This window comes from Talpa europaea (assembly GCF_964194135.1).
Source record: "Talpa europaea genome assembly, chromosome: 7".
NCBI lineage: Eukaryota > Metazoa > Chordata > Mammalia > Eulipotyphla > Talpidae > Talpa > Talpa europaea.
In genome coordinates, this window is record NC_140074.1 from 125,925,835 (window position 1) to 125,948,172 (window position 22,338).

The following is a 22,338-nucleotide window of genomic DNA, read 5'->3' on the forward strand; positions in this document are numbered from 1 at the left end:
TGGGCAGAATAATACTTTGGCAATGGTGTGCATTACAGGGTAGTACCATCACGGACTCCCTGATATTAGTAATATTCTCTGGCGAATGAGCCAATGTTATCATTTTTTTACTTTGTTGTTTAAATTATTTCAGCTTTGGCAAATTGTACTTTTCCAGGTGAGTCCTGTGTCCTTTAAACACAAATTTGGTCAACTAACTTTTTTAATATATGTAGTCTAACACATAAAGCTCTCTCTGCTGTGTTGACTACTACAAAGGTTTAACCAATTTTTTAAAAATATATGCTTAGTTACAATGAAAAATATGTAATTATTGTAGGAAATTTGAAAAAATATAAAAAGGAAACCAACTATATAATCCTAATGTGCTAATTGAAGTTTTCTTCTTTTTTTGTTTGAGGGTAAAATTTATACCTAACATTATATCAGTTACCCGTACACAACACAATGATTTGGTATTTGTTTATATTGCACCATAATAAGTCTAGTTACTATCACTGTACATAATTACAAAATATTTTTCCTTGTGATTAGAACTTTTAAGATCTATTCTCATGGCAACTTTCAAATATGCAATGCAGCATTATTAACTATAGGTACCATGCTGTGTGTTTTATAAAAGCTGGTCTATTTCCACAATTGGTTATTAAAGGAAGAGAATTTAACTACATCAATAACCAAGAAATGTTTGTGCATACCACCTTATATAATTCACCAAGGTACAGTGTTCTATCACATGATAATCTGCAATAGAATTAAACAATTCCTCCATATCAGACATTTTTAGTATTTTACATTCTCCCAATCAGATTGATTAAACATTCTGATTTTTCCATTCTTATTTTGGCTTCATTCTTCATTGAATTAAGATGACACTATTTATGCAATATTGTACACACAGAAAAGCTCACTCTAGAGAGAAATCTAACTGGGCTTACTTGATAAAAATATAGTTCATATTGCTTTTTAGGGGACTAGACAGGTTATTTATTATTAAACTAACAGATCAGGATGCAAGAGAGTAAAAAGGGATTTGTCAATTTTAATGCTAATATTCACAAAAGGAAATTAAAAGGGGAAGTAATATAACAAATTAATAAAATTTCCTATTATTACTCTATAGTATGCAAGGGAGGGAATGAGAAGGGGACTGTATTACTGCAACAATTGCTCTCCCCAAAGAATTCCAACTGAAATTTACCTGATGAATGAAATCCCTTATTTTTCTAAACAGATCTGATAGGAAAATACTTCCAAATACCAGAGATAAGTATAATCAGCCTGTTTCTGAAGAAAGTATATTGTTATTTAATAGCATTTATATCATAGTACAACTATCATTCTTCCAAAACATGTGTGAATTAAAGAGAATGTTGATGAAGAGTATGTGAGAAAAGCTTGAATACAACTGAACTATGTATTTATTTATGAACTATGTATTTATTGAATAAATGCATTTAGGGCCTCCCCTGGTGGCGCAGCGGTTGAGCGCTGGGCTGTGAGGCTGCCCGCAGCTTCTGCAGCGCCGGTTCATTCCCTGGCCGCCAGGGAGGGTTCCCACCAAAAAAAAAAAAAAAAAAAAAAAAAAAGGCATTTATCCAATACAAGCATTACTTTTTTAAAAAAAAATATTTATTTATTTGTTTGCTTATTTATTTATTTATGCAAGCACTGGGTACAGTCAGAAGCATGGGAGGGTGAGAGAATTCACCAGAGCCAGAGCGGGTTGCAGAGCAGGCAGAAGGACCGAAGTACACTGCTGAGGGTAGCAGCGGGCAGCAGGAGAGGTCTGCGCGCCATGTGGGACCCTCCTCCGTGGCCGGGGAGCAGCCAGGGACCAAACCGGCACTGCAGAGGCTGAGGGCAGCTTCGCAACCCTGCGCTCAACCGCTGCGCCACCAGGGAGGCCCACAAGCATTCCATTTTTAAGCAAACGGTGAATGGGAAAAATTAATGATAATATGTACAGTACAAAATACATGTAAGAGGGGCCTCCCCGGTGGCGCAGAGGTTGAGCGCTGGGTTGCGAAGCTGCCTGCAGCCTCTGCAGCCGGTTCGATCCCCGGCTGCTCCCCAGCCACCGCAGGAAGGTCCCACATGGCGCGCAGACCTCTCCTGCCGCCCGCTGCTCCCCTCAGCAGTGTACTTCGGTCCTTCTGCCTGCTCTGCTCCCCGCTATGGCTCTGGTGAATTCTCTCACCCTCCCATGCTTCTGACTGTACCCAGTGCATGTATAAACCAAACAAACAAATAATAAATAAATAAATAAATAAATAAATAAGACATGCCTCTAGAAAATTAAAAAAAAAAAAAAATACATGTAAGAAGAGCAGAACCAGGCAGTTAAAGTATAATTTCAGAACCTCACCTAATTACTTTATTTAACTTATGATTAAAAAGTACTATTAGAAAACACAATACTTAATAAACATGCACAGAGTATATCTGGCATTATTTTTTAAGATTTACTTATTTATTTATACAAGCACTGGGTACAGTCAGAAGCGCGGGAGGGTGAGAGAATTCACCAGAGTCACCTGGCATTTTTTTTTAAGTGGCAATAATGGTTGTCTCTAAAAAAAGGAAGATGAAACTAAGGTTTATGAAGGAGAGTCACCTTTCACTGTATTCAATTTTTTTATAAAGTTTTTTTTTTTTAAGATTTATTTTTTTATTTATTTATACAAGCACTGGGTACAGTTAGAAACACGGGAGGGTGAGAGAATTCACCAAAGCCAGAGCGGGGAGCAGAGCAGGCAGAAGTACCGAAGTACACTGCTGAGGGGAGCAGCGGGCGGCAGGAGAGGTCTGTGCGCCATGTGGGACCCCCCTCCGGTGACCGGAGAGCAGCCGGGGATTGCACTGGCGCTGCAGAGGCTGCAGGCAGCTTCGCAACCCAGCGCTCAACAGCTGCGCCACTGGGGAGGCCCGTCACTGTATTCAATTTTGTACTATTTTATTTTATTTTTAAAGATTTATCTATGCATACAAGAACTGGGGTAAAGGCCAGAGGTACAGGGGGTGAGAGGATCCACCAGAGACATAGTGGGGAACAGAACAGGCAGATCGACTGAAATACACTGCCGAGGGGAGCAGCAGGCAAGTCAGGAGAGGTCCGCTGCACCATGTGGGTATCTCCCTGGCTGGGGATCGAACTCATGCTGCAGTGGCTGAGGACAGATTCATAGGTTGTGTCCGAACCCCTTGTGCCATCAGGGAGGCCCTAATTTTGTACTATTTAAAAGCTAAAAACCGTACATATTTATTATCTTTTAAAAAGCAAAAAGTTGAGCTATAAAATTAGTGGGGTAGGCTCTGGCTCTGGTGAATTCTCTCACCCTCCCGCGCTTCTGACTGTACCCAGTGCATGTATAAACGAAACAAACGAACAAACAAACAAATAAATAAATAAAACATGCCTCTATAAAAAAAAAAAAAAAAGAAAAAAAAATTAAAAAAAAAAGAAAAAAAATAAAATTAGTGGGGTAGTACTGAATTATAACCCAAAATATGAAAAAAAAATCCATAACTCTATACTTACATAAATGAGTGAATAAATAGATGGAGACTAGATAAACTATCTGGACTGAAAAATCCCAATTTCCGCCAAAGAAAGTGGAGTATGACTGCTTACCCACTAAGTGTGGGCTGAGCATAGTGACTTTCTACCAAAAACACAATATGAGTGAGAGGAGTAGTTTTACAGGGGGAAAGCCTGACAAACACTACCTCAACCTCACGATCAAGGATAACATCATCGGTGATGAAACACATTGACAGCAGGTGCTCATAACATGGTGAGGAGAATGGTGCTTTACCTCTGTGGTATTCCTCACCCCAATCAATAAGCCCTAACGTGCTAACGATGGGAAGACCTAAGACACCCCATCCACACTGAGGGCATTTACTAAATATCTGACCATTATTCCTCAAAACGATCAAGGTCATCAAAAATAAAGAATGCCTAAGAAACTGTAACCATCCTGAGGAACCTAAAAAGACTTAAGAATCTAGTGCCCTGGTCAGGAACATGACACAGAGAAAGGACATTAGATAAAAACTAAGGAAATCCAAATTAATGCCAATGTATCAGTATTGGTTCATTAGTTATGACAACTGTACCACACCAATGTAAGATATTAAAAAGGGAGGAAATCTGATACAGGGAATATGGAGTTCCTGTGCTATGTTGGCAACTTTTCTGTAATTCTAAATTCTAAAATAAAAGATTTTGTTTTTTAAAAGCAAACAGTAAACTTTCATTTTTTAAAAAAGATTTATTTATTCATGCACACAACTGGGGTACAGGCCAGATGTGCAGGAGGGTGAGAGGATTCACCAGAGACAGAGTGGGGAACAGAACAAGCAGACTGATGAAATACACTGCTGAGGGGAGCAGCGGGCGAGACAGGAGAGGTCTGCTGTGCCATGTGGGTATCTCCCCAGCCAGCTGGGATTGAACCCGTGCTGCAGAGGCTGTGGACAGCTTCACAGTGCTTCGCTCAACCACCTGCGCCACCAGGGGAAGCCTGCAAACAGTAAGCTTTTGAAGAATTTTACTTCTCATAATAAAAAGCAGGACTCAAATGAACTGTGGTGGGGGTTATTAGTACTGTGGAGGCGGGGCTGGTGTGGCACCTGAAGAGGTGTTAGCCTGTAACTCCTAAAACATATACAGCGTTGTAAGACAATATTACCTCAATTGAAAAGGTGGGGGAGGGAAGGACTCCCCAGTAGGTGTGGTAAGATTCTTAAATTAAGCAAGCCACAAGAAACGGTCAAGACACTAAAATGAAAAAAAAAAAAAAAAAAAAAAAAAAAAAGACACCAAAATGCATAGCATTCCTGATTTATGTTGGGATGAACAAGGTTTTCTTGGGAAAATGAAATAAAATTAAAGTAAAATACATATACTTCAAAATTTTAATGTTTTCGGGCAACCTGGTGGTGCAAGGGGTTAAGCACCACACTAGGAAGCAATCCGCAGCCTCTGTAGCATGAGAGAGAAACCCGGCAGGCCAGAGAGAAATCCACATGGCACAGCAGACCTCTCCTGTCTCACCCGCTGCTCCCCTCAGCAGTGTACTTCGGTCAATCTGCCTGTTCTGTTCCCCACTCTGTCTCAGGTGAATCCTCTCACCTCCCGCACCTCTGGCCTGTACCCCAAACTCTTGTATGCATAAAATAAATAAACCATTTTAAAACATTTTTAATGTTTTCAATTTTTGTAGTCATTTTAATGTTGAAAGTTTATCTCAAATTTAACATACAGTAAAATGAGAAAATTTCACTCTCACCATTAGCTGCCGCCAGAAAGGATTTGTTGCTGCCCCGAGCCTTATTGGTCAGGTCTTCGGTTATATCCATGTGCCTGTGGATTTCTTCACGCATTTCTTCAAGAATTTTGCAGAGCTCTGCTTCCCAGTAATCTTTGTCTAGACAATCAATTAATTCTGCAAGTTGGACTTTTGTACTGTAGTACCAAATTTTCTTTTCATTTTCATTTTCTGTATCTTCTTCTCTGTTTAAAAAAAAGTACAGAAACACTAAATTAGACATGACAACACTATTCTGACAATTTTATCTATCCAGTGAAAGCTAAAATAGGTAACACACCAAGTTTGTGAACTAAAGCTTAATATTTGCCCACAAAAGATCTCCTCTAAATCAAATTACTCTTAATTTATTTGAGCAACTTCTATAATTTTTATTTCCTAGCTCACAACAGCTTAGGGTAAAATAATTTGGGAGTAGTGGTAGGGGAAGACAAATCAGTACAGCAATGAGGAAGGATATCTAAAACCCGATACACTGAGGATCTCAAAATTCAGAGGGTATGGGGCCTCCCTGGTGGCGCAGGGGTTAAAGTCTCAGCGCTATCAAGCTTTGCTCTTTCAAATAAACATCTGGCAAGAAGAGATTAGTATATTTTTGTTAGAAGTGTTTTATGAAAATTTAAAAAAATCATTTTTAAATCTCTAGATTTTACTTTCTAGTGGGTATTTCTACTGACTTCTTATGACCAAGTAATGACAATGTCTTGTTTCTGTTTGCAATTTTTAAAATGTCAATCCTCTAATCAATAAGCTTTAACCATATCAAATATCAAAAATTAATCAACAATATCGAATCAGAAAGTACCTACTGGACTTTAATTGAACTTAAGAGTTACAGGACAACCTGATTCTTTCTTTTTTTTTTTTTTAAAGATTTATTTACTTATGCATACAAGGGCTGGCCAGAGATGCGGGGGATGAGAGGATTCACCAGAGACAGAGTGGGGAACAGAACAGGCTGAATGACTGAAATACACTGCAGCAGGCGAGACAGGAGAGGTCTGCTTGCCATGTGGGTTTCTCTCTGGCCGGCCAGGGATCGAACTCGTGCTGCAGAGGCTGTGGACTGCTTCACAGTGTGGTGCTTAACCCCTTGTGCCATCAGGGAGGCCCTGATTTTTTATTTTCTAAAATACCAATCTTAAGGATTCTCCTGTTAAAAAGATGTTGAAAGACAGCCTTGTTTTTCCCCCCTTTACCCAGAAATATCTACAAATATCAATGGAACAAGAAATATACTCTATATCACATCCTTCTCTCTCTCTCTCTCTCTTTTTTGGATAAAAAACAATTTACAAGCACAAGATTTCAACATGAAATGAGATATTATGGAATAAATTTAATTAAATGAACATTCTGTCTTTTTTGCAAGCAAGACTTTTGAAGGGGCCCCGAAAAGCTGACTTAGTCCATACTGGCATCTGCAGAATGTTCACCTTAACAAAGAACTCTTCATTTTAATTCACTACTTCATATGGCAGTCTGTCCTATATTGGAATTGCTTCTTTAGAAATAGCTTGTTGGGCTCCCCTGGTAGCGCAGGAGGTTGAGCGCCGCATTGTGATGCCGTCTGCAGCCTCTGCAGCACCGATTCAATCCTGGCCGGCGAGGGTCCCACATGGAGGGTCAGACCTCTCCTGTTGTGCCCGCTGCTCCCCTCAGCAGTGTATTTCATCAGTCTGCCAGTTCTGTTCCCCGCTCTGTCTCTGGTGAATCCTCTCACCCTAACGCGCATCTGGCCTGTACCCTGTTTCTTATATAAAATAAATAAATAAATCTTTGGGGGAAAAAAAAAAAGAAATAGCTTGTTGACACCATGATTTCAAATTTCCGGTCTCCAGAAGGGTGAGAGAATACATTCCTGTTGTTTTCATTTATGGTAATTTGTTATGGAAGCCCTAGAAAACAAATACAGATTTTGGTACCAAGAAATGGAGTGTTGCTATAGCAAATACCTAAAAATGTGGAATGGCTTCAGAGTTAGGTGATTGGAAAAGGCTGTAAAAATTCTGAGGCACTTGATAGAAAAAGCCTTTGACTGCCTTGAAAACACAGATTGGAAGTACTTGTGTCAAAATGCTGTTGTGAGGACTGAATGAGTTAAAATATGTAAAGTGCTTAGTAAACTGCCAGCACCTAGTGGTTGCAAAGTTGCTATTACTTTCCTCCTATGAAGTATGTGATATCTACCTTAAAACAAATAGTTACAAGTGGGATGGGTGTTAAAAAAAAAAAGAAACAAAAAAACGGCAAAGTGTTTGAGGGTGCATGAAGGAGAACAGTTTCGGGAAAGAATGCCCTAGGAAATAGTATACGCAGGCTGAGACTTGAAAGATAAATTAGACAAAAGATCTTTGTGCACTCTAGTTTGCTTTTTTTTTGCTTTGGGGAGTGGGAAGCATTAAACAAAACAAATTTTGAAAGCTTTCTTTAAAACCACGAACCTTCTGGAAGCAACTGACAGATTTTTCAACTCAGGGCAAAGGAAACCTGATCAGAATTGCTATTCTAAAAATTATTTACATGCAGAACAGAGACTAGAACTGGGGAATGAGAAGCTACATTCAGATCAGTTTGGAGGCTACTAAACTAGTCTAATGGAGATGATGCGCGCTTGTATCATGGGAGGGTCGGTGAGAATGGACAATAACCGATTTAATGTTTCAGCAGTAATTAAAAGGTGTAACAAACAATACAGGACAAAAGGCCATTCCCAGGTCTCAAATTAAGCACCTGGTAGAACAGTGATCCCATTTGCCAAGATGGAACACGAGGTGAAGGCCAAGTAATGGGGGAAACGATGGATTCGGTTCCAGATACGCTGTGCTTGAGGCGCCTGCAATGTGGGCTGCCGGACATACAGACTGGACAAGCGCAGAAGGGTTACAAGATGGAGGTTTCCCAGCAAGTACATAGGTAGCATATAGCTAGAATGGGGAGGTGAGGCTAGAAATCTTATAGGCTAAAGGTCAATTTAATCATTTGGAAAATGAAAATTACATATAGTTTTTCAGTGGTGTGTTCAAAGTAATTTTATTCAGAATGGAGAGTGCCATCTAATTTGGCAATCCTTATTTTACCAAATTTCCCAATTTCAGAGCACAGATTTGACAGGATAAAAGAAATATCTTAAGAAAGACTGGCCTACTTCTATACTGGATTAAAATTGGCTTCTAATCTATATAAAGTTACCAGCTAATGTTCCTTCAATAAAAACATTTTAAAGAAAAGAAGAAAAAGTCGCGCTCTTGAGGATGTTTGCTGTATCACTCTGGTCCTCAGGTAAGCTCACGTAAAAAAACATTTCTTCTATTTTATGCTTCACTAATCCACACAAGTACTTTTAAATGAGAATCAAACAAATAAAACCAACAATGGAAAAACACTGCCCCATCCTGTTTAAGGCATGCCCGGGGTGGGCAACAGGTCCACTGACTAGTCATTTTAAGTGTGGGCTTCCAGGGAGAGCACAGACCAAATCTCCACATGGTGTCAACTGAGCAGTCACATGGCTTGAAAACCTTCACCACGAGTCCACATTTAATCTACCACAAGGGGGCACTTAAACTGAAATAGTTTTAATCTACTTTTGATAAAAGATGCAAAATCTTTCAGATTTATTCAAATTATTAACAAAGAACACTTATCAGTGAATAATGCTATTTAAAATTTTGTATTCAACTTCACAAAGAAAATAATCTAAGTGTCAAAGAAAGAAAAAAAGATTTGTTTTGGCTGAAATGCACATTAACTTTTTGTGTACTTCATTACGCATTAAGAAAAAAGACTATCTGGGCCTCCCCGGTGGCGCAACGGTTGAGCGCTGGGTTGCGAAGCTGCCCACAGCCTCTGCAGCGCTGGTTCAATCCCCGGCCGCCAGGCGAGGGTCCCACATGGCACACAGACCTCTCCTGCCGCCCGCTGCTCCCCTCAGCAGTGTACTTCGTCAGTCTGCCTGTTCTGCTCCCCGCTCTGACTCTGGTGAATTCTCTCACCCTCCCGCGCTTCTGACTGTACCCAGTGCTTATATGCTTAAATAAATAAATAAATAAATAAATAAATAAATAAATAAATAAATAAATAAATAAATAAATAAGAAGAAGAAAAAAGACTATCTGAAGAACTACAATTAAAGCTTTTAAAGCAGGGCCTCCCCAGTGGCGCAGCGGTTGAGCGCTGGGTTGCGAAGCTGCCCGCAGCCTCTGCGGCACCGGTTCGATCCCCGGCTGCTCCCCGGCCACCGGAGGAGGGTCCCACATGGCGCGCAGACCTCTCCTGCCGCCCGCTGCTCCCCTCAGCAGTGTCCTTCGGTCCTTCTGCCTGCTCTGCTCCCCGCTCTGGCTCTGGTGAACTCTCTCACCCTCCCGCGCTTCTGACTGTACCCAGTGCATGTATAAACAAAACAAACAAACAAATAAATAAATATAAAATAAACATGCCTCTATAAAATTTAAAAAAAAAAAATTAAAAAAAAAAAAAAATAAAGCTTTTAAAGCAAATAAGCTTAGTTTTGCTACCATACATATCTTATGGCCCTCCACCAGGTAAGGACACAGGGTGAAGCCTAGAGTCTGGAGGAGAGCTACCCCCAGCCACGCTGTTGCCCTGGCCTGGGACTTTCAGCCTCTAGAGCTAAGATCGGACACAGGAAGCCAAGGGAAGCAAAGGTCTGCTCATTCCCTGAGATAATCTTGCTCCTAGTAGACAGCTGGCACGGAGAACATAACATCAAATGATATGAAGATAAAGTAATAAACCTCCCTTTCAGGAAATTACATATGTATCTCAGCTGAACTCTTTTGAGCACTATGAAACTCATTAGACCAAAAAAATTTCTTTCTTATAATTGTTCAACCTAGAAAAGCAGATTATTTAATTTCATCAATAATGCATCAAAATTCCATCCACGGTGCTTCAAGGCTAACTATGTGTAATTTCAAAGGTCTACACTTATTTAACGATATGCAAAGGGCTCCGCCCTGCTTGCCTGAGCACTGTTTTATATATTGTTTATTTATTTATTTATACAAGCACTGGGCACAGTCAGAAGCGTGGGGAGGGTGAGAGAATTCACCAGAGCCAGAGCGGGGAGCAGAGCAGGCAGAAGGACCAAAGTACACTGCTGAGGGGAGCAGCCGGCGACAGGAGAGGTCTGCGCGCCATGTGGGACCCTCCTCTGGTGGCCGGGGAGCAGCCGGGGATCGAACCGGCACTGCAGAGGCTGCAAGGCTGCAGGCAGCTTCGCAAACCAGTGCTCAATCACTGCGTCACCAGGGAGGCCCTGTTTTAGATATTGATAATGACTTATCAGGAAGCAGATTTTCATTTTTGAAACACCACTTACTTCATATTCTCTTTTTAAGATTTATTTATGCATACAAGAAATGGGGTACAGGCCAGAGGTATGGGGATGAGAGGATTCACCAGAGACACAGTGGGGAGCAGAACAGGCAGATTGACTGAAATACACTGTTAAGGGGAGCAGCGGGCGAGTCCGGAGAGGTCTGTTGCACCATGTGGGTAGCTCCCTGGCCAGGGATGGAACTCGTGCTGCAGTGGCTGCGGATAACTTCATAATGCTGCATCTTAACCCCTTGCGCCACAAGGGAGGCCCTCATATTTTCTTAAAATCCCTTTACCTCAGATTTTATTTTTTAAATCTTTTCTTGATGTACCACTGGTTTACATCATTGTTGGTATTTTACCTCAGATTCCAAAAGATCTCAGAAATACACAGTACGGTTAGACCAGTGCATTTGCTTCCTCCCGTCCCAATGATAAGCATTGATTAAAACAGCTGAAACAAATGCAAGCTGCAGACATCTCAAGATGATGGCTAGGAACTAGACTACTGCACAAAATGAGTTATTGACAATATTATATAAATAGGCACTGAAAGAAAATTCCAGGTTCCACTTCCTAAGAGCGTTTTGGGTATGCCTGAGGGCACGTTATTTAACCTCCCTGAGCTTTACTTTCTTCATCTAGAAAACACAAATAAAAATAATTCCTACATTATTGAAGTATTGCACAGATTAATGAGAAAAAATTAAAAACCATAAAATGTTTAGGACATTGTGAGACACCTATTAACTGAATGACAAATGCTGCTGTTGTTACTATTAGCTCATCACCAACTACTTCCACCTACAGGCCCCTAAAGCCAAGGCCCAGAACACTGATTACTGTGTGGTAAGCTTTTACAAGATGTCAGCATCTACCTAGATGTGACAAAGCACCTGTGGTCTCTCTCTGGCTCAGAAGGGCAGCGTGAGGAGGGAAGCAAGGGCGGCGAGAGTGAACATGAAAGGCGCAGAAAGGGAAGGGAAGCAGGAAAGCGCAGATTAGGAGCACGGAAGAAATTTCATTTATTTCTTAATTTGTTCACTGCAATTCTGATGCCTCTTAGCCCTTTCTAGAGGCATTTGAGATGGAGTGACAGTCAGTGCCACTGAGTTTTCACTTAAGATGAAATACATTTAACTTCAAACCAAAACATGGGGACAGTTGTCCCACTGCTTATAATGCGCTTGCCCAGAGTGTCCAGGCTGCCACGTCCCAGCAAGATACTGAAGAGATGGCACAATAAGCGCCATGGCCAGATAACTGAGAGGCTTCGGGCAAGACAGAAGTTACAGGTTTTTATAAATAGCTGATCCAAAACAAAGGACACAAAATATGCATTTTAAAGCTTCGTTACTACCTGGATAAGGTGGCAGACCAAATCCATAACTCTCACGTTGGTCCCTCCTGAAAACCTGCTTAAAACTAAACACTAAAGAAATATTTTAAAAGACATAAATTCACAAAGACAGCAGGGCAGAAAAAAAAATTGTAAGAAGAAAAGCAGATGTGTATTTTTTAGTAGAGCCAAGAAAACCCAATGGCAAATCAAGAAGGTGAAGTTGAGAACCAACTATCACAATGCGGGAGAAGCACTGAAATGGGCAGGGGAGTATCTATCTGCAGCAGAGAAGGAACAGATTCCCGGTCCATGCATCATCTTCAAGCCACTAAAGGTTTGTCTCTAAAGGAGGAAAAATTAAGGTTCTCTTTACCTAGCAGCACCAGGCTCGGGTGTGAACTAAGGCACTACACAGAAAACCAGGGTGCTGTACAGCGCAGCCCACTACTACCACTCAGCCAACCAAACCCTCAAGCTCCCAAGCAGAACACTGGAAAAAGCATCGTTGGGTCAGCTTAACAGCTCAAGAGGAAGGCCCTAAAGATAGTGACATCAGGAATTCCCAATAAAAGATTAAAAAAATGACCCAGTGGCTAAGTTCCTTTTTTTTTTTTAAAAAGATTTATTTATTCATGCATACAAGAACCAGGGTACAGGCCAGATGTGGGAGGATTCACAGAGACAGAGCAGGGAACAGAACAGGCAGACAAAATACACTGCTGAGGTGGGCAGTGGGCACCACAGGAGAGGTCTGCCATGACATGTGGGACCCTTGCTGGCCGGCAGGGATCGAACCACCGCTGTGGACAGCTTCACAGCAGGCTCTCAACTGCCTGCGCCCCCAGGGGAGGCCTCCAGGGGTTAAGTTCAATATTGGTAAGACCTATCCACTTGCTCAGAGTTTCCAATCTGAAACATTCCAGCTGTACAGTCCACAAAGTTAACCAGGAGCAGAAAATTAAAAATTAACAGTCATCTGAGGATGAAAGAGACAGACCAAAACAAGTATCAGGAAAAAGTAACTTAGAAGAAAGAGACTATACAAAAAAGGGAGATTCTAAGAGCAAAAGTATATTTAGAAAATAAAAATATGATACAATAGAAAAACTGAATAGTACATGGAAATCTTCTAGAAAAGGAGAGAAAGAAGTCCTTAAGAGAAGTTCTCAGAACCAAAGGACTCAACTGCCAGATTGAAAGTGCCCACTGAACACCACTGGATGAAAACAGACCCACACAAGTTCAAACCAGTCATGCACAAAGATCTGAATAAGGATTCAGATTTCTCAACAGGAAAGCAAAAAGACAACTGCACAAAATTTTGGAGATCTCTGCTTACTTTGTACCACCTTCACAAACTAGAGAGGAGCCTGGCTGACAAACATCTCTCCCTGGCTTGGCCTGACCATGGACTGATGAAATCCCTGTTGCCCTCTCCACGTCCAGCTCTCACACTCATTTCATCACATCAAAGATTTTCTGACTTGTTCTAATTCTGAGTGCTGGAAGAAGGCTTTGAAGACTTTAGAAATTGTGGGCCTCCCTGGTGGCGCAAAGGGTGAAGACACAACCTATGAAGCCATCTGCAGCCACTGCAGCACGAGTTCGATCCCCAGCCAGGGAGCTACCCACATGACTCTTCTGACTTGGCCGCTGCCCCCCTCAGCAGTGTATTTCGGTTGGTCTGCCTGTTTTCTTCCCTACTCTGTCTCTGGTGAATCCTCTCACCCCCCCATACCTTAGCCTGTACCCCAGTTCTCGTATGATAAATAATAAATCTTTTTTTAAAATTAAAAAAAAAAAAGGTTAGAAATTGAAAATATAAAGTAGCCCTCTCCCTCCGACCATATTTCTACAGGATGGCCACGTACACACTATAACCCTGCCTGATACCCTCCACTGCCCTGGCCTTCCCACTGACCTGGCCTCAAGAGCCTCTTAGAAATCCTCTGGAGAGGGCCCTCCCTGGTGGCACAAGGGGCTAAATCTCAGCACTATGACGCTATTAGCAGCCACTGCAGTACAAGATCAGTGCCCAGCCAGGGAGCTGACCCACATGGCGCAGCAGACCTCTCCTGTCTCGCCTGCTGCTCCCCTCAGCAGTGTATTTCAGTCAGTCTGCCTGTTCTGCTCCCCACTGTGTCACTGGTGAATCCTCTCAACCCCCACACCTCTGGTCCATACCCCAGCTCTTGTATGCATAAATAAAATAAAAGAAATTTAGAAAAAAGAAAAAGAAAGAAACCCTCTGGAGAGCTGAAGTCAGACTAAGACCTACATATCAAGCTTAGATTCTCCTGGGATCCTGCAACCAGTCATGGCAAAACTGATCTTTCCTTAGACAGCTGGCTGTTCCTGCTGCTCCATGTATATACAGACACAGTAAAACCAAAAAGAGAAACCACAAAATCCTAATACCAAAGTTGAGGCAAAGATGACCTCGAGGTCGACTACAGGGAATACAACAGGGGAAAGATTGAGAGTAGCAGCCTACCTAATACTGTCCTATTTCCCATCCTAAGCATTGACGAGAATGGTGTGTATCTTGATTTTTTTATCTACTTTCCTGTTACAGTTTTAAAAACTGTATCAATGCACATATTCGTATAATCAGAAATTCTTTAAACAACTCATTAGGTCACACAGGCATGTATCGCATCAGAAGCACAGCTCTGCTACGTCAGCTCTGTCGACCACATTTACTTACATGATGAGTCTTCGGTTTAAGAACCAGTATTTCCTCCGACTTCTGTCATATCCGATAGGTTCGTGTCGAATGTACGGTTTGTTTTTTTGGATTTCAGCAACGCAGTCAGTCACACCAGGCACCTTGTGTGCCACACAGACTTCACACTGCCACTCGTCCTCTGGCACCTCCTCCAGAGGTGGCTTCACACACTCCAAATGGTATACTGCCGAACACGTCTCGCAGCAGAGCAAATCCCCAAGTTTGTGACAAACCCTACAGTGGTCGTCGTACTGGATCACTCCTTCAGACATCAACTCCTCACGAGCGATATTTGTGGTAAGAAACTGATCAACTAAGAACTGCAGAACTTTGATTTTGTTCTCCACGGGTCCGTAAGGATAGTCCTCTGCTTCTTGGTAAGGAAGAACGTGATGGTACTCCTTGTCACTCTCACAGTACACCCGCAGCACCTCCGGCCACGTCATCCCATCGATGAAATACAGTGTGGAATTGACGCTATCTTTCAGATCAGCAGGTCCAAAGGTAGTATTGGAAGTGTCTTCTTCACGCAAAACTGCTTTCAAAAGTACAACATGCATCTCTGCCATAAGTGTGCACTGCTCTTGACTCACCAGAGCTGCACAGAAGTCCTCAAAGCGAAAAGGAGATAACCTCAAAACAGTGCCAAAGTTCCGCAGTACCTCATAAATGGCAATGACATTCATTATATGCTCATTAGGCACCATTAAATCCTCAGAGGACTTGGGAAATTCAAGGGGTGGGATGTCTTTTTCTTCCAATATTGGGGAACGAGGCCGATGTACTCTTGGTTTTCGTCTACCTGTAAGAAAAGAAATGATATAATTATTAATCTATACCCTGCATCATTTATAAAAACTAAGGGTTCCCCAGTTTTTCCTATTTGAACATACGCCTCAAAAAATAAATAGGGATAGTTCTATTTATCTGGTAACTGTCAAGTTAAAATAATATCAAAAAGCAGTAATTTAACTACAATGTTTAAGTCTAAGGAATATGTACATTCAAATTCATCCCATTATATTTTAGACGAAAAGTAAAATTGTAAATTATAATCAGCTCTCAACTACCCAGAGGGGTTACCTAATGGTTATAGGGAACCATGAGTGAAAGATTTAGAAGGACATATATGAGAAAAGAAACTCCGTGTAAGAGAACAGGCACAAGAGAGCTCATCTCAAGAACAGACAGGAAGTTCTCTGGTGTAGCACCCCTCCCCTGTGCCAGAGCACTTCCTGAGAGCTATACAGTGGGGAGTTCCACATGAAGCACAGGGTCAAGCCTGAGACAGGAAGGAGGAAGGAGAAGCAAAGGGCTCCAGTGCTGGGAGAAAAAAGGGGGCTCGCCTAGGAAACAGACAACAGGCTATACTTTTCAGCAGTCAGTGAGGCAACTTTAGGCCCTTACTCCCTAAGACGCACAAGAATATAATGTGTACATTAATGTATCAAAATATACAGCATTTGAGAGCTTAGTTTGTAACAAGCACACATACCACTTCATCTTCTGAACAAGTCTCTAATGTCTGTAATAAACCCTGATGTATATAAAAACTTGAAAGTTTGTTCTGAATTCCAGTACCTGTATTATTACATTTCCCCCAACGATGTTCACAGAATGGAAAATGTAATTTTAAACATCAGAAATCTTAGTGAGATCATTAACATTAAATTCATTTTTGTGCAGCTAAGTTTTAGTCATCATGATTGGGGTTGCTGGTGACCTCTTGACTACCTCCCCCCCACCCTCCATTCCTGTATCCTCCTCACCTCTAAGGTTACTCTTACCGTCTGCAGACTAAAAAGGGTATGTGGCACGAGGGGAAAAAATACGCTAAAATACCAGATTTTTTTTTAAATCCAATATTATTTATTTATCTCAATGAGAAATCACCTTATAATTAGATGTACTTACACAGAGAGTTATGAAAGTGAAGTTCCTTTTCATAGATTACTCCTAACCCCTCTCCAAATTCTATTTCTGTTTTTTTTTAAAGATTTATTTATTTGTTTGTTTGTTTGTTTGTTTATACAAGCACTGGGTACAGTAAGAAGCGGGGAGGGTGAGTGAATTCACCAGAGCCAGAGTGGGGAGCAGAGCAGGCAGAAGGACCGAAGTACACTGCTGAGGGGAGCAGCAGGCGGCAGGAGAAAATACCAGATTTTTTAATGTACACGATGCATCCCCAATATACATTCACTAGAATACACATCTCCCAAATAAAAATATACCCTTTACTTTCTGTAGAAAAAGGCCATGGGCTCACTCTGGGCCAGACACTGCTTGGTGAGCTTCAACAGTGACAAAGGAGCCTGTTCCATCTTGGTGAGCCTCACGAAAGTGACACTGTCGACACAGATGCAGTTTTCACAAATTCAATTAAATCACAGAAACACCATGCTAGAAAGCATCATGGGGTAATCCAGTCTATTTCACTGTCTTCTGGAAATTATCTGGGAATCACCCACACAAGTACAATTGAGAGAAAGCAGAAAAGGAGTAAAAAGGAAGACTGAAGCGGGAGGCAGAAGAAACACAAGTGTGCAACCTAGAGAAAACTGCTTCTAGGTGCAGTACCTGTGTCCTTTCAGTTGTTTTTGCAAAATTCTGTCAAAGAGAATCCAAGTACAGGCTTATGGAAGGAAAGGCTAGAAAACCAGCTTCAGGACCAAAACGCAGAGGTCCTGACATGTTAGATTTAGGGTTTCGTATAATACTTTGTTCTGGCTATAATGAGGGCTACTATAGATTTTCTGAGCAGAGCAGGGACATGAGTAGAATGATCCAGTGTACAGCAAAACTGGGGAACAGGAAAAAAGACTCCTTTTTTTTTTTACCTTTTTATGTTTTTTAATATCTCATGCACATCTTTATGATATTTTAAAAGAAGAAATGGGGCAGGTATCTATGGCGTCAGCATACAGAATGGATGGGGGAGAGAACCCGTGGAGGTAGGGCCTCTTCTGAAAGTATCAAGGAGATAAAAACGTGGCCAGGAGAGCAAACAAAAGGATAAATGTAAACCATATAGAGAAAAAAATCAACTGATGTGGAACATTAACAACACTTTGAGGTTTAACTCCAGTGCCATTTCCTCCAATAGATCATTCTGACTCCCCAAGGTGCTTCTGAGATCTTGCAGCCTGTGAGCCATATCTATTACTTTAACATTTACCTTTTCATGTATCTACTCCAGCTCCCCATCTTATGCCAAACAGGAGGAAATCTGGCATATTTCTTTGACTGTCAGCATTTGCCCAGCATCACTTCCTTTAGAGAATTCCATGCCCCCACGCCCTGTGATTCTGATGAGGTCCTCAATCCAAGCAGCCCATCTCCCTATCACTGGCATGGACACACATGGCTCAAGGAAGGCTACTGAGAGTCTTTGCCAGGGATTTTATATTTGGGTGCCAAGCAAGAGGTACTCTGAAGTTGTGTCCATCCATGAAGGTGGCCACTAACTGTGGCTAACCCACTACCACCTCCATCGAGAAAAGAAGGGAACAAGGAAGGCAGAGAGAAGCAGACATGAGAGATAAGCGACAGTCTTTTTTTAAATAGTGTAGTTTTTTTCTTGTTGTTGTTGTTTGTTTTTTCTTTAAAGATTTATTTTTTGGGGGGCCTCCCCTGGTGGCGCAGTGGTTGAGCGCCGGGCTGCGAAGCTGCCTGCAGCCTCTGCAGTGCTGGTTCGATCCCCGGCCGCTGGCGAGGGTCCCACATGGCGTGCAGACCTCTCCTGCCACACCTGCTGCTCCCTTCAGCAGTGTATTTCGTCAGTCTGCCTGTTCTGTTCCCCGCTCTGTCTCTGGTGAATTCTCTCACCCTCCCACACTTCTGACTGTACCCAGTGCTTGTATAAATAAATAAATAAATCTGAAAAAAAGAAAGATTTATTTTTATTTATACATACAAGAGCTGGGGTACAGGCCAGAGGTGTGAGGGGTGAGAGGATTCACCAGAGACAGAGAGGGGAACAGAACAGGTGGATCTACTGAACTACACTGTGGAGGGGAGCAGGGGGGCAAGTCAGGAGAGGTCTGCTGTGCCATGTGGGTAGCTCCCTGGCCTGGGATTGAACTTGTGCTGCAGTGGCTGTGGAGAGCTTCATAGGCTGTGTCTTAACCTCTTGAGCCACCAGGGAGGCCCTAAGCGACAGTCTTAATAATGTGAATCCTGGCAGTCTGTCCTTTGAATTTCCTAAGCACCTAAGCCAAAATGACTCTCCTTTTAAGTGACATGTTGGTTTTCTGTCACTTGAAAGTTAAAGAGTAGTGATTTAAAACAGTCTCTGACACTGTACAGAGTAGGCTTTTTATTACAAGACACATGGCAAATGAGTCTTTAAAGACTATCAATGAAAGCAGTGAATGTTTAAAAATCTACTTCTAATGTCTAATCTGAAAGTATCAGCTGTCATATATTCTCAAAATTTTTGGATAACCTGTGTACTGTTCTAACTTTTAACATTTCATTTAGCTTTCATTAAGCTGTAGTCTGCCAGTTTTCTGTCGATTTTACAGATTAAAGGAAGAAAGGCAAAAAAGTTCTACATTCTATGATGTCTAGCTGGAAGCCACAACATAGCCTCTGTTCAATCTGCTGTTCTGTGTGCACTGAACAATGTGAGCACTTCTGAAAATTAACATAAATGCCGGTCAGTTCACTATGAAGCAATATTGAGCATATAAAAGTATTCAATTTTTTAGAAAGCAATTTGGCAAAGATCTGCATATCTCTTTGAGCCAGCAATTCTTCCCAGAACTTATCCTACAGATATAGGCACACATGCATTAAGTACTAATATATTTAATGCACTATAGCTTCTCAAAACTATTAATTTTTTTGTATGTGTGCTGTTTCTGTCTTTGTCAACTGAAAAAATACATCAGTAGTGAAATGAATTATGATACATTATGACACAATGTAATCAAATATAGCAGTTAAAAAATAAAGTAAAATTCACATCTGCTAAAATGAGAAGATTTAAGATGTATTACTGAGTAGAGGAAAAGCCAGTTACAGAACAATGAAGTCATATGAATACAGAAATTAGAAACCCATAAAAAGAAAGAGAAAAGGGTACAGTGATAAAGTATGTATGTCTCAATAATACATGAATCACTTTTTAAAACTGAAGTAACAGTGTATTACATTATATAAGTTTCAGGTGTGCGTATTAAAAGGAATTTTTTCTATGTACTTGCTCCTAGGGAGAAAAACTGAGGGAGAAGACTAACATTTTTACCTTTTTACATTTGTTAATATCACATGCACATATCCTTATTACAATATTTTAAAAGAAAAAATAGGGCAGGTTTCTATGCAAACAAATATTAATAGTCAAATCAATAAAATGATGCTATTACTAGTGACTACTGATGGTCTCTTATGAATATAAATATAAGCTCACTATATCAAATTAAAAGATTCAGGTTTGGGCCTCCCCGGTGGTGCAGCGGTTGAGTGCTGGGTTGTGAAGCTGCCCACAGCCTCTGCAGCTCCGGTTCGATCCCCGGCTCGATCCCCGGCTGCACCCCGGCCACCGGAGGAGGGTCCCGCATGGCGCGCAGACCTCTCCTGCCGCCCGCTGCTCCCCTCAGCAGTGTACTTCGGTCCTTCGGCCTGCTCTGCTCCCCGCTCTGACTCTGGTGAATTCTCTCACTTTCCTGCGCTTCTGACTGTACCCACCCAGTGCTTGTATAAATAAATAAATAAATCTTTAAAAAAAGAAAAAAAGATTCAGGTTTGGCCTCCCTGGTGGCGAAAGGGTTGAGCACCGCACTGTGAAGCAATCCGCAGCCTCTGCAGCACGAGTTCAATCCCGGGCCAGCCAGCGAGAAATCCACATGGTGCAGCGGATCTCTCCTGCCTAGCCTGCTGCTCCTCTCAGCAGTGTGTTTTAGTCAGTCTGCCTGTTCTGTTTCTGATGAAGCCTCTCACCCCCCGCATCTCTGACCTGTACCCCAGCTCTTGTATTCATAAATAAATAAATCTTAAAAAAACAAACAAACAGGGCCTCCCCGGTGGCACAGTGGTTGAGCACTGGGTTGCGAAGCTGCCCACAGCCTCTGCAGCGCCGGTTCGTTCCCTGGCCGCTGGATGAGGAGAGTCCCACTTGGCGCGCAGACCTCTTCTGCTGCGCCCGCTGCTCCCCTCAGCAGTGTGTTTCGTCCATCTGCTTGTTCTGCTTCCTGCTCTGGCTCTGGTGAATTCTCTCACCCTCCTGCACTTCTGACTGTACCCAGTGCTTGTATAAATAAACAAATAAATCTTAAAAAAAAAACCAAAAACACAAAGATTCAGGTTTACAGACTTGAGCATAGAATACAATGAATGTATGAAGAAAAACTCATAAAATATAAACGCTTAAGCTCCTCAGCTGTCAATCAGTAATGTTAGCAAGTCATTTCAACTGCTCATAGAAGTGTATTTATTACATGCCACTGAGTGTTATATTCATTATCATTTAAGACTGATCTAATTACCTAGCAGGTAAGTTATATAAGTTTCCTGTATTAAATTTAAAAAAAGGATTACATCAACCTCACTATCAGGAAAGGGCAAAGTAAACCTGCAATGAGATACTGTTTTATTCTCATCAGTAGACAAAGGTTTATAAGTTCAATCAACCATATTGGAAGAACAAGGGATACATCAGTTTATCACCGATGGGACTGTAAACTGGTACCACCAATTGGAAGAGCAATTTAGTAGTAGAATTAGGTTACAGTTGTGCATATATAACCCAGGGATCAGCTTACAAACTTTGCCCAGACCCAGAAGAGCATTATTTTACATCTCAATCCAGCACACATATACCTTCCCCCCTCAAAAAAAAAATTCTACAAAACACTACTCTTATTATATTATATATGCCTTATACTAACATCTTCCCACCTATACTAATACCTTTATTCTATTTCTGCTTTTAAAACTAGCTAGTTGCAGCTCAGTTAGAAAAACACTTCTCCAGAGAAACTTTCTCTTGTTCATGTGTCATTCAATATTGCTTATAAAAACAGTCAAGCTGGAGAGCTTCCCTGGTGGTGCAAGGGGTTAAGTCTCAGCACTATGAAGCTATCAGCAGCCACTGCAGCAGGAGTTCAATCCCTAGCCTGGGAGCTGACCCACAAGGTGCAGCAGACCTCTCCTGTCTCACCTGCTACTCCCCTCAGCAGTCTATTTCAGCCAATCCGCCTGCTCTGCTCCACACTCTCTCTGGTGAATCCTCTCACCGGCCCCCCACCAACCCCAGTTCTTCAATGCATACATAAATAAATCTTAAAAAAAAAAAAAAAAAGGGCAAGCTGGAAACAAAATGTCCACCAACAGAGAAAAGGTTAAATTCTGGAATATTCATTTGATAGAATTCTACAGAGCAATCTTTTTTTTTTTTTTTTTTTTTTTCATGGCATGCTTTATTTATTTGTTTGCTGGTTTGTTTGTTTGTTTTGTTTATACATGCACTGGGTACAGTCAGAAGTGCGGGAGGGTGAGAGAATTCACCAGAGCCAGAGCGGGGAGCAGAGCAGGCAGAAGGACCAAAGTACACTGCTGAGGGGAGCAGCGGGCGGCAGGAGAGGTCT

The 22,338-nt window shown here is 41.6% G+C and overlaps 1 protein-coding gene across 2 annotated transcripts in view; it reads right to left on the reverse strand.

Moving 5' to 3' along the window:
- BPTF (bromodomain PHD finger transcription factor) overlaps positions 1 to 22,338 on the reverse strand; it is a gene marked incomplete at both ends in the record, with an annotated part of 131,060 nt that overhangs the window by 79,032 nt on the left and 29,690 nt on the right. For both annotated transcript variants that reach the window (XM_084237060.1, XM_084237061.1), the window contains 2 exons: positions 5,298 to 5,521; positions 14,729 to 15,551. In XM_084237060.1, coding sequence (XP_084093186.1) covers positions 5,298 to 5,521; positions 14,729 to 15,551 — 1,047 coding nt within the window. The remainder of the gene's footprint in view (positions 1 to 5,297; positions 5,522 to 14,728; positions 15,552 to 22,338) is intronic.